This window comes from Eucyclogobius newberryi, unplaced genomic scaffold (genome assembly GCF_026437365.1).
Source record: "Eucyclogobius newberryi isolate DKJ021-1_F unplaced genomic scaffold, fEucNew1.0.hap1 SCAF_16, whole genome shotgun sequence".
Lineage (NCBI taxonomy): Eukaryota > Metazoa > Chordata > Actinopteri > Gobiiformes > Gobiidae > Eucyclogobius > Eucyclogobius newberryi.
This window is the reverse complement of record NW_027315790.1, coordinates 27288172-27302928: the sequence shown is the minus strand read 5'-3', so window position 1 is coordinate 27302928 and position 14757 is coordinate 27288172. Positions and strand designations below refer to the sequence as shown.

The 14757-nt window shown below is 49.6% G+C and overlaps 1 protein-coding gene across 1 annotated transcript in view; it reads left to right on the top strand.

Moving 5' to 3' along the window:
- samd12 (sterile alpha motif domain containing 12) overlaps positions 1-14757 on the top strand; it is an 89465-nt gene that overhangs the window by 14978 nt on the left and 59730 nt on the right. Inside the window, exon 2 of the mRNA XM_072447236.1 lies at positions 9375-9649. Coding sequence (XP_072303337.1) covers positions 9375-9649 — 275 coding nt within the window. The remainder of the gene's footprint in view (positions 1-9374; positions 9650-14757) is intronic.

The window sequence follows — 14757 nt, the reverse complement described above, 5'->3', positions numbered from 1 at the left end:
GGACGGACGAGTGTCTCTCTCTTTCACCAGAGTTCTGCTCGTTTAAGCTGCAGCTCGTGCATCACGCCGACGCCGCTGTCCATTTTAAAGCAGAAGACGTGAAGAGAATCCGAGACGGAGACGGAGACGGAGACGGAGGACGTATTTAACTTGAAACTCTCACAAAAAACCTGTGGCCCTAGAAAAGGGAAACGTTTGATCAGGTCCACGTCTTTCCTTCTTGCGTCAGCCTCAGATTTCCTCATTCACAAACTGCCCCTCTCTCTCTCTCGTCTCCCTCTCTCTCTCTTGTCTCCCCCTCTCTCTCTCTTGTCTCCCCCTCTCTCTCTCTCGTCTCCCCCTCTCTCTCTCTCTCTCGTCTCTCCCTCTCTCTCTCTCGTCTCCCCTCTCTCTCTCTCCTCTCCCCCTCTCTCTCTCTCCTCTCCCCCTCTCTCTCTCTCTTCTCCCCTCTCTCTCTCCTCTCCCCCTCTCTCTCCTCTCCCCCTCTCTCTCTCTCCTCTCCCCCTCTCTCTCTCTCGTCTCCCCCTCTCTCTCGCTCGTCTCTCCTCTCTCTCTCTCCTCTCCCCCTCTCTCTCTCTCGTCTCCCCCCTCTCTCTCTCGTCTCCCCTCTCTCTCTCGTCTCCCCCCCTCTCTCTCTCGTCTCCCCCCTCTCTCTCTCTCCTTTTCCTCTCTCTCTCTCTCTCTTCTCCCCCCTCTCTCTCTCCTCTCCCCCTCTCTCTCTCTGTTCTCCCCCTCTCTCTCTCTCGTCTCCCTCTCTCTCGTCTCCCCCTTTCGCTCTCTCGTCTCCCCCTCTCTCTCTCGTCTCCCACTCTCTCTCTCTCCTCTCCCCCTCTCTCTCGTCTCCCCCTCTCTCGTCTCCCTCTCTCTCTCTTGTCTCCCCCTCTCTCTCTCTCGTCTCCCCCTCTCTCTCTCTCGTCTCCCCTCTCTCTCTCTCCTCTCCCCCTCTCTCTCCTCTCCCCCTCTCTCTCCTCTCCCCCTCTCTCTCTCTCGTCTCCCCTCTCTCTCTCTTGTCTCCCTCTCTCTCTCTCGTCTCCCACTCTCTCTCTCTCATCTCCCCCTCTCGCTCTCTCGTCTCCCCCTCTCTCTCTCGTCTCCCACTCTCTCTCTCTCATCTCCCCCTCTCGCTCTCTCGTCCCCCTCTCTCTCTCCTCTCCCCCTCTCTCGTCTCCCCCTCTCTCTTTCTCGTCTCCCCTTCTCGCTCTCTCGTCCCCCTCTCTCTTTCTCTCTCTCTCGTCTCCCCCTCTCTCTCGTCTCCCCCTCTCTCTTTCTCGTCTCCCCTTCTCGCTCTCTCGTCCCCCTCTCTCTTTCTCTCTCTCTCGTCTCCCCCTCTCTCTCGTCTCCCCCTCTCTCTCTCTCGTCTCCCCCTCTCTCTCTCTCGTCTCCCCCTCTCTCTCGTCTCCCCCCTCTCTCTCTCGTGTCCCCCTCTCGCTCTCTCGTCTCCCCTCTCTCTCTCGTCTCCCCCTCTCTCTCTCTCCTCTCCCCCGCTCTCTCTCTCGTCTCCCCTCTCTCTCTCCTTTCCCCCTCTCTGTCTCTCTCTCGTCTCCCCCTCTCTCTCTCCTCTCCCCCTCTCTCTCTTTTGTCTCCCCTCTCTCTCTCGTCTCCCTCTCTCTCTCTCGTCTCCCCCTCTCGCTCTTTCGTCTCCCCTCTCTCTCTCGTCTCCCCCTCTCTCTCTCCTCTCCCCCTCTCTCTCTCGTCTCCCCTCTCTCTCTCTCCTTTCCCCCTCTCTCTCTCCTCTCCCCCTCTCTCTCTTTTGTCTCCCCCTCTCGCTCTCTCGTCTCCCCTCTCTCTCTCGTCTCCCTCTCTCTCTCTCTCTCTCTCTCGCTCTCTCTCTCTCGTCTCCCCCTCTCGCCTCCCCCTCTCTCTCTCTCGTCTCCCCCTCTCGTTCTCTCGTCTCCCCTCTCTCTCTCGTCTCCCTCTCTCTCTCGTCTCCCTCTCTCTCTCTCTCGTCTCCCCTCTCTCTCTCATCTCCCCCTCTTTCTCTCTTCTCTCTCTCCTCTCCCCCCTCTCTCTCTTCTCTCTCTCTCCTCTCCCCCCTCTCTCTCTCTCGTCCCCCCTCTCCCTCTCTCGTCTCCCCCTCTCTCTCTCGTCTCCCCCTCTCTCGTCTCCCCCTCTCTCTCTCTTGTCTCTCTCTCTCTCTCTCGTCTCCCCCTCTCTCGTCCCCCTCTCTCTCTCTCTCCTCTCCCCCTCTCTCGTCTCCCCCTCTCTCTTTCTCGTCTAGCCTTCTCGCTCTCTCGTCCCCCTCTCTCTCTCTCTCTTTCTCTCTCTCTCTCGTCTCCCCCTCTCGCTCTCTCGTCTCCCACTCTCTCTCTCTCATCTCCCCCTCTCACTCTCTCGTCCCCCTCTCTCTCTCTCTCCTCTCCCCCTCTCTCGTCTCCCCCTCTCTCTTTCTCGTCTCCCCTTCTCGCTCTCTCGTCCCTCTCTCTCTCTCGTCTCCCCCTCTCTCTCGCTCTCTCGTCTCCCCCCCTCTCTCTCTCTCTCGTCTCCCCCTCTCTCTCTCTCATCTCCCCCCCTCTCGCTCTCGTCTCCCCCTCTCTCTCTCTCGTCTCCCCCTCTCTCTCGTCTCCCCCTCTCTCTCTCTCGTCTCCCCCTCTCTCTCTCTGCTCTCCCCCTCTCTCTCGTCTCCCTCTCTCTCTCTCTCTCTCTCTCGTCTCCCCCTCTCGCTCTCTCGTCTCCCCTCTCTCTCTCGTCTCCCCCTCTCTCTCTCTCCTCTCCCCCTCTCTCTCTCGTCTCCCCTCTCTCTCTCCTTTGCCCCTCTCTGTCTCTCTCTCGTCTCCCCCTCTCTCTCTCCTCTCCCCCTCTCTCTCTTTTGTCTCCCCCTCTCGCTCTCTCGTCTCCCCTCTCTCTCTCGTCTCCCTCTCTCTCTCTCTCTCTCTCTCGTCTCCCTCTCTCTCTCTCTCTCTCTCTCGTCTCCCCTCTCTCTCTCGTCTCCCCCTCTCTCGCTCTCACATTCTCTCACACTCTCGCGGCGCATGGGGAGAATAGAATGTGATTTTTTTAGAATCTGTTGCTGATTATTAAAAACAAATTAAATCTACTTTGTGGAGGTCGGTCGATAATGAGGGTAAAGGACGTGAGCGCGAGACGTTGAAATGTTTCCTGTCGTCAAATCTGCTTTGTCCTGGTGGAAATGTATAATTCAGCTCTGCTCCACCGTGAGAGTCAAGATGGAGTGAGAGGGAGAGACGGGAAGAGAGAGGGAGAGAGGGGAGAGGAGAGAGGGAGAAGGAAGAGAGGAGGGAGGAGAGAGAGAGGAGAAAAGGGAAATGGGTGAGATGGGAGAAAGATAGGAAAGGAGTGACAAGAAAAAAATGATGGGGTAGAGGAGAAATGAGGAGAAAGGAGAGAGAGGTGAGAGGTTGGTGGGGAGACAAATGTGAAGATGGGAAAGGAGGAGCAGAGGAGGTGGAGAAGAGGGATGGAGAAACAAGAGAGAGAAGAGAGAGGGGAGGAAAAGAGGTAAAGCAGACAGAGGGTATTAGAAAAATAGAAAATTTAGGGGGAAAAGGTAGAGAGAAGGTAAAGTGAAAGGATAGATTTAGACTGAGGAGAGGGAGTAAGAGAGGAGGGAGAAGAGAGGTGGGGGAAAGGAGAGAGAAAAGAGAGGCAAGAGAGGGGTATTAAAGGGGAAAAGGAGAAGAGGAGGAGAAGGAAGATACGAGCGAGAGGTTATTAAAGGACATAGGAAAGAGATGGAAGAGGAGAGAGAGAGGGAGAGAACGTGAGAATGGACAGAGAAAAGGAGGAGAGAGGAAGCGAGAGAAGACAGGGAATGGGAAAGAGGAGAAAGGGAAGAGGGAGGAAAGAGTGGAGAATTTAGAGAGAGAGTGAAGAGAATGGGGAGAGAGAGGGAGAGATGAAAATTCAGAGAGAAGAGCTAAACAGAGAGAGAGGAGAGAGAGAAGGAGGAAGAGGAGATGGAAAGAGAGTGAGGGGGGAAATAGAGAGAGCGTGAGAGGAAGGAGAAAGGTGAGAAAAGAGAGAGAGGGAAGGGGAGCGAGGGGTGCCTGGAGAACAGGTCCGTGCTGAGCGTCTCAAGTGGTTGAAAGGCTCAGTTGTCGTTTGTGGCTCAGACTCACAAATATAATCGTGTTTCTCAAAAGTACGTGAAGTGTATTTTTAACAAATACTCAAAATACTTCATCCTTCACTGCATCGTGTTTGGTTTATTTAGATATATTTATAGAGAGATGTAAATATATTTGACCTGCTTTTTTTGTTCTGTGTGTTTTTACCTCGTTTGAAACGTCTTTTGCTATTTTTGTAATTATTTTAAATGTTATTACCACTTTTATCTTTATTATTACTTATGATTTTATTTGTGTCGTTATATTTGGTTTGAGCTGCTGTTTACAAGTCGTTTCTTTTCAATCTAAGACAGAATTCTTAATTAAGTAACAAGCTGAATGCAGAATGTTACATACAGAGGTCCTGTACCTGCTTGTTACCATGGAGACGTGATTGACTTTCCCGGAGCGTTCCACATTACGACAACAAACGAATCTAATATGAATCTAGTGCTAAAAATACTATGAAAAAAACATTCTTACTGTGAGCGGCCTCGCCTCTCCACAGATCTGACCTGTAACTTGACCTGATGGCATCACCTGCTTGTTTCCATGGAGATAGATGGATAAAAAAAAAGGTTATTAAAATTTGTGTATTTTCACTGTTTTAGTGGCTTTTTTCACTTTAGCTAATCACATTTCTCCAGGTCAACGTTTTATTTAAGTCGATTTTAGTTGTGATCTCATTATTAAAGCACATTTCAATAATATTATGGAACAGCCGACTTAATTATCATAAGTTTGATTGATTCTAAGTAAACTTTAATCCCGTCTCGAGCGTTTGTTTGTCGTTTGTCTTTGGGCTGATGGTTTGTTTGGTCCGTGACTTGGATCGATGCCACACAAAGAGCTGGAGATCGGGGGAAAAATGCAATGGTTTCACACAAAAAAAACTGAAAAATCATTGCAAACGTACTCAATAAACTGCCGTATCTGGGGAGAATGAGGACGCCGGCGCCACCCGCAGGGAGCAAAGGACATTTCGTACCTTGTCGTGCATCGATTGTGTTTTAATGACACTTTCAGGATGTTTTTATTGCGTTGTTCGAAACAGAAGTGCAAATGTTAAAAGTAAAATGACGGAGAACGGGACACGATAACAGGGTTTTTTTGGTTGTGTTTGAAGGTTTATAAATAGTAATAGTTATTCCGTAAAGTTAAAGGTGCACTATGTCACTTTTCTGGTGGAGGGTTATTGCATTAAATGTCCATCGCCGTGGAGACGGTAGGTCACGCCACATCACTGCGTTTTTGTTCCATTTATTTGCAATCGTTCTTGTCATTTTAAAAGAGCGTTTATTTAAAAGGGCAGGATGTGACTTTTCCTGGTGGAGGGCCCGTCACCTGCTTGTCTCCATGGCGATATTGCCGAGATGTATTTGATTTATTTTGGAAACATTCATCTGTTCAGCTTCATTATGACTTTCTCTTGGTTTTGCCTCCTGATTTTGATTTTCGCTCAAATTCGGGTTAAAAAGAATCGAAAATCAGATTCTAATCGATACTTAAACCAGTATCAAAACCAGATACTCATTTGAGCAGGTATCGATACTCAAAAAATCACATAAACAGAACAAAGTTGGACGTTTCCTGAACAGTTTTAGAATAATCCTGTGATTTATCAGAATCTTATACAAGATCTTAAATTATACTACATAAGACAATGTTTAAAAAAGGAACTACTATTATTTTTTTGTTGAACATGTCAGTCTGTCCAAATCTGCAACACATCAAGAACCGCACGATATTTAGGAAGAAAATAGAACTTGTCCATGTACGAGCCGCACCTGACAATAAACTGCAGGGGCCCACGTTGTAACTTGACATATTTACACATAAATAAACACAGTAATGAACCAGGGGGTCTCACGGTGCAGCCAAGGTCGGCTGCGCTGCGGGAATAATTAAATTCATTTCTCAGTGAATATGAGTTGGATTGTAATAAAACAGACATTTTGAAGCTTAACAAACAGAAAACACATCACTCCTGTCCTTTCTGTCCCCTCTGTCCTTGATGACTCTGTCTGAGCTGATTTACCTGTGTCCGTGTCTTCAAATCTGGTTCATCTGCTCCTGAGCTCGTGCTTATCGAGTGAGTGTGACGTTGAAACATGAGATTTTCACACAGAAATATGGTCCATTGTAGTGATGCACATGTACATTCTTTTCTTCTAAACTGCAGACTCATTAGACTCATTTCTCTGTGAATGAGTCTGATTGTGTGTTTATTTTAATAATAATTTAATGACACCCACAGAGGTCCCCGCAGCGTTCCCCTCAGTGGCCCCCTCAGCGCCCCCCACAGCGGCCCCCACAGCAGCCCCCCTCAGCGGGCCCCCTCAGCAGCCCCCGCAGCGTTCCCCTCAGTGGCCCCCTCAGCGCCCCCCACAGCGGCCCCCACAGCAGCCCCCTCAGCGGCCCCCGCAGCGTTCCCCACAGCGGCCCCCACAGCAGCCCCCTCAGCGGCCCCCGCAGCGTTCCTCTCAGCAGCCCTCAGCAGCCCCCTCAGCGGCCCCCTCAGCGCCCCCCACAGCAGCCCCCTCAGCGGCCCCCTCAGCGCCCCCCACAGCAGCCCCCCTCAGCGGGCCCCCTCAGCAGCCCCCTCAGCAGCCCCCTCAGCAGCCCCCTCAGCGGCCCCCTCAGCAGCCCTCAGCAGCCCCCTCAGCAGCCCCCTCAGCAGCCCCCTCAGCGGCCCCCTCAGCAGCCCCCTCAGCGGCCCCCTCAGCAGCCCCCTCAGGGCCCCCCTCAGTAGCGTCCCTGTCCCTCTCTGGCAGCGCTAATGGCCTCCTCTGTCCTTATTCCCTGTCAAACGCTTGTAATCGCTTCAATCGAGTTTCCTTAAATAGTTTGGGGTCTGGCTGTGGTCCTGGCCTCGCCGCGTCTGCCAAACAAACTCAAATTAGCGGTGACGGATGTACAGCAGGTTCGGCCCCGGCCAGCGGCGCCGAGCAGGTCCGAGCCCATATTAAAAGCCAGGGTCATCTGTGATTTATGTGCGACGTCTGCGCTGACAGTGAGCGGAAATGACTTCTGTGATGTTCTGTTATATTCTGTTATATTCTGCTATTGGCACGAGTTTGTCAGTTTTGCCGTTGGTGTTCACACGTTTTCAATGTCAAAACTTATGATTCTGGTCACAGCAGGGGTGGAAAGTAACTAAATACTCACAGTACTGTAACTGAGCAGATGTTTTTAGGTAACGGTATTTCTTTTGTGTAGAATATGTACTTGTAATTAGATACATTTAAAATCTGAGTACAGTCGTTTCAAAATGCAGCCAGAGGTGGTGGAGAAGGCAAAAAGTCTACTCAAGTAAGAGTAATGGTACTTAAGAATGATGTTACTCAAGTAAAAGTCTAAATATTTTCGGTTTCATGTGTTTTTTTGTTTTTGTTGTTATTTGTATTCATTTGAAAAATAAATTAAAATACATAATAATAATAATTACAAATATAATAATAATATAAATAAATACAAAATGATAATAATAAAACAAATTATAATAATTAAAATCGTCAAATTCTGAATATTATACAAACATTCTTCAAGAAATGAAAGTATTTGTTTTACTGTAAATGTGTGGACGTTGGAATAGTGGCAAAATAATTATCATTTATGCAAAAGATCTGGTATTTTCAACACAAAACACAAGAGATGAAAAAAGCTAAATCATTTCTGAAGTACAAAATATACTACCAAAAGATTAACCAGGGCTCAGAGAATTTGCACATTTAGTTTTAAAACTGTTCAATTCATCATGATTTGCATAAAATACTGATCTGAACTGCAGTAAAATTGTGTAAAAAAGTAACTAATAGCAAACTAATACATATCCATAAAAAAAATAATTTTGAACAGTTGTAATCCCTCATTCGACCAGGCGTGTTCCATTGTAGAAAAAGCTTCGAGTCCAGATGACTACAACTGAAGCTTTTTCTACAATACATTTTGAACAGTTGTAATTAGCATTTTATCAGTGCAATTTGGGAACAACAATTCTCAAATTTAAAACATCCGTGGTCCGTGTGGTCAGAGTCAAAGTGGGTCATTTGCTTTGCTTGAGTCGGTTTTATTGGTGTGATGTTGGTGAAAAGACTGGAATGATTATGATTGTGATTATGATTATTTTGGTGCTGTTCAATCAAAGCTGCAGTGAAACATCGGTGGAGCTTCTGTGATGTGAGTCTGTTTCCCTCTAGTGGGAATATATACACTTGCAACGTGATCATTTACTCATACAAGGTGTAGTTAATGGTTGTAACTAATAACTATTTTGTTAATCGATTAATTATTCTGTCCATCAATCGGTTGGTTATTAGTAAGAGAGATTTTTACAACATTAAACTGAAGTGATGAGTATATTTACAGGCAAAAGCTCGATCTGAGTCTTAAAATACCTCCTCTCAGCACATTTTACAGGTCACAGTATCGTTCAGTCGTTCAGTGAAAACAGTCTGAAGTCATTGTCTTTGTTCCTCAGAAACGATGAGAAAGTGTTAGAAAACCATCTCCAGTTTCTCCCTCTAAAACCTGCCAATCAAGTCCAAAATCAGGAGATAATAATGAACTCAGACTCGAACTTCAACAGCCACGTCAAATCTATAACATCTGCAGCTTTTTACCATCTAAAAAACACTTCCATGGACATTTATCGACTAAACAACCAAACGTCTTACAGCACTTTTCTAATTGTTATTTATTAATTTAGTTATTGAGACGGGGACAATATACATTAACCCAAACATTAGAGACACATTGTACCAGGCTCTAAGTGCTGATTGTACTAAAATGCACTTAAGATTCATATATTTAAAATGTTGCTAATCATCCCAAAATAGCAGGTTTATAATTCACCTTCCTGTTTGTAATTGATGACATCACACTAGGAAATTACCCAGCAAACACTGGGAAAAAACTCACAAAACAAACTCAATTACAGTTTTTTTATTTGACGGATTAAAATATACGAGAGCACCTTTATTTTGTTGAATTAATGTTTAAAGAGTCAAAAATGTTGTTTATTTTTTGTAAATTATGCATGAACTTTGACTGGAATGAGTGTTCCCAGTTCCTAGTGTGCTGTCACTTCCTGTGATGTCATTTTTCTACAGATTTCGATTTACTTTTCTCCACAAATACCTGCTCGATTGGTGTAAAAGTATAATATATTTGAACGACAGGTATAATAAATACACCAAATAATATAAACATTTGAAAATCGTCCGGCGCACTCTGATGAAACCACCCCGGACACGGGGAGAACGTGCAAAGCGGTGCCTGACTTCATCTATCCCTGGTCTCTCTGTTCAGCGGTGCACTGCAGCCTGAGCCAGAATGGCCTGGACCACCCGCTGCGCTCCGAGGACCCCACGTCACAGCTCGAGGAGGAGGAGGAGTCTGTGGACGCCGGGCCCCTCCCGCTGGACCACGACGCCGGGCCCGGGTACCACGACACGAGCCCCGGGTACCACGACACGAGCCCCGGGTACCACGACCTGAGCCCCGGGTACCACCGCGTCAGCTTGCCCGTGTACCAGCGCCGCGCCCCCCCGCACCGCTCCGTGTCCGAGTCGGAACTTACCAAGGTATGGATCGTGTGACCTACGACCTTTATCCGGACCGTGGAGCTGTAGGTGGAGTTGTAGGCGGAGCTGTAGGCGGAGCTGTAGGTGGAGCTTCGATCATAAAAGTCACACCGAAAGTCACGTGCACAACATTTCTTTGGTAAATAAGACCTCAGGGCCGAACAGGCACATTGCACGGACCCCACGTGTTCTGGGGATCAAACCAGAGACGTTATTGTTGTGAGGCAAGAGTGATAACTCCTATTATACTCACATTTACCACAAAGTACTACAAAATTACCAACAATATAATCAGGGTTAAGTTGAATACAGCTGTTTAGTTCATGTTTATTCCAAAAATGTACATTTAATATTCATGATTAATGCAGTTAAAGAATGTTGCAGTTATTTACAGCAGCGTTTCAAGGGAGGGGCCCTACACATGTTTATGTTTTACAGTGTATTTGTATTGGGGGGAAATAACAGTCCTTGTGTTTACTCATAATATTGAACAATTTATTAAAAAAAATAGAAAATATGAAATACACAATAATGCTTAGTTTCACCAAAAATAAGAAGTGTTAAATTCTCAACAATATTGCCTCATTGGGCCCCTGCGTTGCGCTCGGACCATCCCAGTGAACAAAGTCTGCACACGCCTCTTTGTATTTATGTATTTATGTATCTATATTCTTAACTACAAACAATGTTCAGTTTTGTATTTCTTGGCTTTGCACCACACGGCGTGTCCCACGACGAGCACACGACACGTGCGCTTTGGACGCAATCGATTTAGTCCTTTATAGTGAATAATTCTTGCTGTCTATTCTCACGCTGACCCATAAACCACTGAAGCTGCTGACCGCTGAGACCACTGAGACCGCTGAGACCACTGAGATCACTGAGACCACTGAGACCGCTGAGACCACTGAGACCACTGAGACCGCTGAGACCACTGAGACCGCTGAGACCACTGAGATCACTGAGACCACTGAGACCGCTGAGACCACTGAGACCACTGAGACCGCTGAGACCACTGAGACCGCTGAGACCACTGAGATCACTGAGACCACTGAGACCGCTGAGACCACTGAGACCACTGAGACCGCTGAGACCACTGAGACCACTGAGACCGCTGAGACCACTGAGACCGCTGAGACCGCTGAGACCACTGAGACCGCTGAGACCACTGAGACCACTGAGACCGCTGAGACCGCTGAGACCACTGAGACCGATGAGACCAAAGAGACCACTGAGTCCGATGAGACCGCTGAGACCGCTGAGTCCGCTGAGTCCGAGGAGACCGATGAGACCGCTGAGTCCGATGAGACCGCTGAGTCCGATGAGTCCGATGAGACCGATGAGACCACTGAGTCCGATGAGACCGATGAGACCGCTGAGTCCGATGAGACCGCTGAGTCCGATGAAACCGATGAGACCGATGAGACCACTGAGTCCGATGAGACCGATGAGACCGCTGAGTCCGATGAGACCGATGAGACCACTGAGTCCGATGAGACCGATGAGACCACTGAGTCCGATGAGACCGATGAGACCACTGAGTCCGATGAGACCGATGAGACCGATGAGACCGCTGAGACCGATGAGTCCGATTAGACCACTGAGACCGCTGAGTCCGATGAGACCGATGAGACCGATGAGACCGATGAGTCCGATTAGACCGATGAGTCCGATTAGACCACTGAGACCACTGAGTCCGATGAGACCGCTGAGTCCGATGAGTCCGCTGAGTCCGATGAGACCGATGAGAGCGATGAGTCCGATTAGACCGATGAGTCCGATTAGACCACTGAGACCACTGAGTCCGATGAGACCGATGAGACCGATGAGACCGCTGAGTCCGATGAGACCGATGAGACCGATGAGACCGCTGAGTCCGATGAGACCGATGAGTCCGATTAGACCACTGAGACCACTGAGTCCGATGAGTCCGATGAGTCCGATGAGACCGATGAGTCCGCTGAGTCCGATGAGACCGATGAGACCACTGAGTCCGATGAGTCCGATGAGACCGCTGAGTCCGATGAGACCGATGAGACCGATGAGACCGATGAGTCCGCTGAGTCCGCTGAGTCCGATGAGACCGATGAGACCACTGAGTCCGATGAGTCCGATGAGACCGCTGAGTCCGATGAGACCACTGAGTCCGATGAGACCGATGAGACCGCTGAGTCCGATGAGACCGCTGAGTCCGATGAAACCGATGAGACCGATGAGACCACTGAGTCCGATGAGACCGATGAGACCACTGAGTCCGATGAGTCCGATGAGACCGCTGAGTCCGATGAGACCGATGAGACCACTGAGTCCGATGAGACCGATGAGACCGCTGAGTCCGATGAGACCGATGAGACCACTGAGTCCGATGAGACCGATGAGACCACTGAGTCCGATGAGACCGATGAGACCACTGAGTCCGATGAGACCGATGAGACCGATGAGACCGCTGAGACCGATGAGTCCGATTAGACCGATGAGTCCGATTAGACCACTGAGACCACTGAGTCCGATGAGACCGCTGAGTCCGATGAGTCCGCTGAGTCCGATGAGACCGATGAGAGCGATGAGTCCGATTAGACCGATGAGTCCGATTAGACCACTGAGACCACTGAGTCCGATGAGACCGATGAGACCGATGAGACCGATGAGACCGCTGAGTCCGATGAGACCGATGAGTCCGATTAGACCACTGAGACCACTGAGTCCGATGAGTCCGATGAGACCGATGAGAGCGATGAGTCCGATTAGACCACTGAGACCACTGAGTCCGATGAGACCGATGAGACCACTGAGACCACTGAGTCCGATGAGACCGATGAGACCGATGAGACCGATGAGACCGATGAGTCCGATGAGACCGATGAGACCACTGAGTCCGATGAGACCGATGAGACCACTGAGTCCGATGAGACCGATGAGACCGATGAGACCAAAGAGACCACTGAGTCCGATGAGACCGCTGAGACCGCTGAGTCCGCTGAGTCCGAGGAGACCGATGAGACCGCTGAGTCCGATGAGACCGCTGAGTCCGATGAAACCGATGAGACCGATGAGACCACTGAGTCCGATGAGACCGATGAGACCACTGAGTCCGATGAGTCCGATGAGACCGCTGAGTCCGATGCGACCGATGAGACCACTGAGTCCGATGAGACCGATGAGACCGCTGAGTCCGATGAGACCGCTGAGTCCGATGAAACCGATGAGACCGATGAGACCACTGAGTCCGATGAGACCGATGAGACCACTGAGTCCGATGAGTCCGATGAGACCGCTGAGTCCGATGAGACCGATGAGACCACTGAGTCCGATGAGACCGATGAGACCACTGAGTCCGATGAGACCGATGAGACCACTGAGTCCGATGAGACCGATGAGACCGCTGAGACCGATGAGTCCGATTAGACCACTGAAACCGCTGAGTCCGATGAGACCGATGAGACCGATGAGACCGATGAGTCCGATTAGACCGATGAGTCCGATTAGACCACTGAGACCACTGAGTCCGATGAGACCGCTGAGTCCGATGAGTCCGCTGAGTCCGATGAGACCGATGAGAGCGATGAGTCCGATTAGTCCACTTAGACCACTGAGTCCGATGAGACCGATGAGACCGATGAGACCGCTGAGTCCGATGAGACCGATGAGACCGCTGAGTCCGATGAGACCGATGAGTCCGATTAGACCACTGAGACCACTGAGTCCGATGAGTCCGCTGAGTCCGATGAGACCGATGAGACCACTGAGTCCGATGAGACCGCTGAGTCCGATGAGACCGATGAGACCACTGAGTCCGATGAGACCGATGAGACCGCTGAGTCCGATGAGACCGCTGAGTCCGATGAAACCGATGAGACCGATGAGACCACTGAGTCCGATGAGACCGATGAGACCACTGAGTCCGATGAGTCCGATGAGACCGCTGAGTCCGATGAGACCGATGAGACCACTGAGTCCGATGAGACCGATGAGACCACTGAGTCCGATGAGACCGATGAGACCACTGAGTCCGATGAGACCGATGAGACCGCTGAGACCGATGAGTCCGATTAGACCACTGAGACCGCTGAGTCCGATGAGACCACTGAGTCCGATGAGACCGCTGAGTCCGATGAGTCCGCTGAGTCCGATGAGACCGATGAGAGCGATGAGTCCGATTAGACCGATGAGTCCGATTAGACCACTGAGACCACTGAGTCCGATGAGACCGATGAGACCGATGAGACCGCTGAGTCCGATGAGACCGATGAGACCGATGAGACCGCTGAGTCCGATGAGACCGATGAGTCCGATTAGACCACTGAGACCACTGAGTCCGATGAGTCCGATGAGACCGATGAGTCCGCTGAGTCCGATGAGACCGATGAGAGCGATGAGTCCGATTAGACCACTGAGACCACTGAGTCCGATGAGACCGATGAGACCACTGAGACCACTGAGTCCGATGAGACCGATGAGACCGATGAGACCGATGAGACCGATGAGTCCGATGAGACCGATGAGACCACTGAGTCCGATGAGACCGATGAGACCACTGAGTCCGATGAGACCGATGAGACCGATGAGACCACTGAGTCCGATGAGACCGATGAGACCGATGAGACCACTGAGTCCGATGAGACCGATGAGACCGATGAGACCGATGAGACCGATGAGACCGATGAGTCCGATGAGACCGATGAGACCGATGAGACCGATGAGTCCGATGAGACCGATGAGACCGCTGAGTCCGATGAGACCGCTGAGTCCGATGAGTCCGATGAGACCGATGAGACCGATGAGTCCGATGAGACCGATGAGTCCGATGAGACCGATGAGACCACTGAGACGTAAAACTGGATGTCTCTCTCTGCTCGTCTCGTCTGGACTCTGCTCTCGTTTACTGCTCCAGAGGGAAATCTGAGAATGTTATACATTTATTAAAATAAATTAAAACCTTAAAATAACTGCAATATATATTTTAATAACTTGAGGTAGAAAATAGGGCTGTGCATTTAATTCAAATAAAATGGAGAAGTTCTATTGCCTTCAGGAAAAGTCTGTGGTTCGCATCTCTATGAACTGAGAGTCCTCCTTTTATTAATATCCTCCCGAATTAATCACTCGAC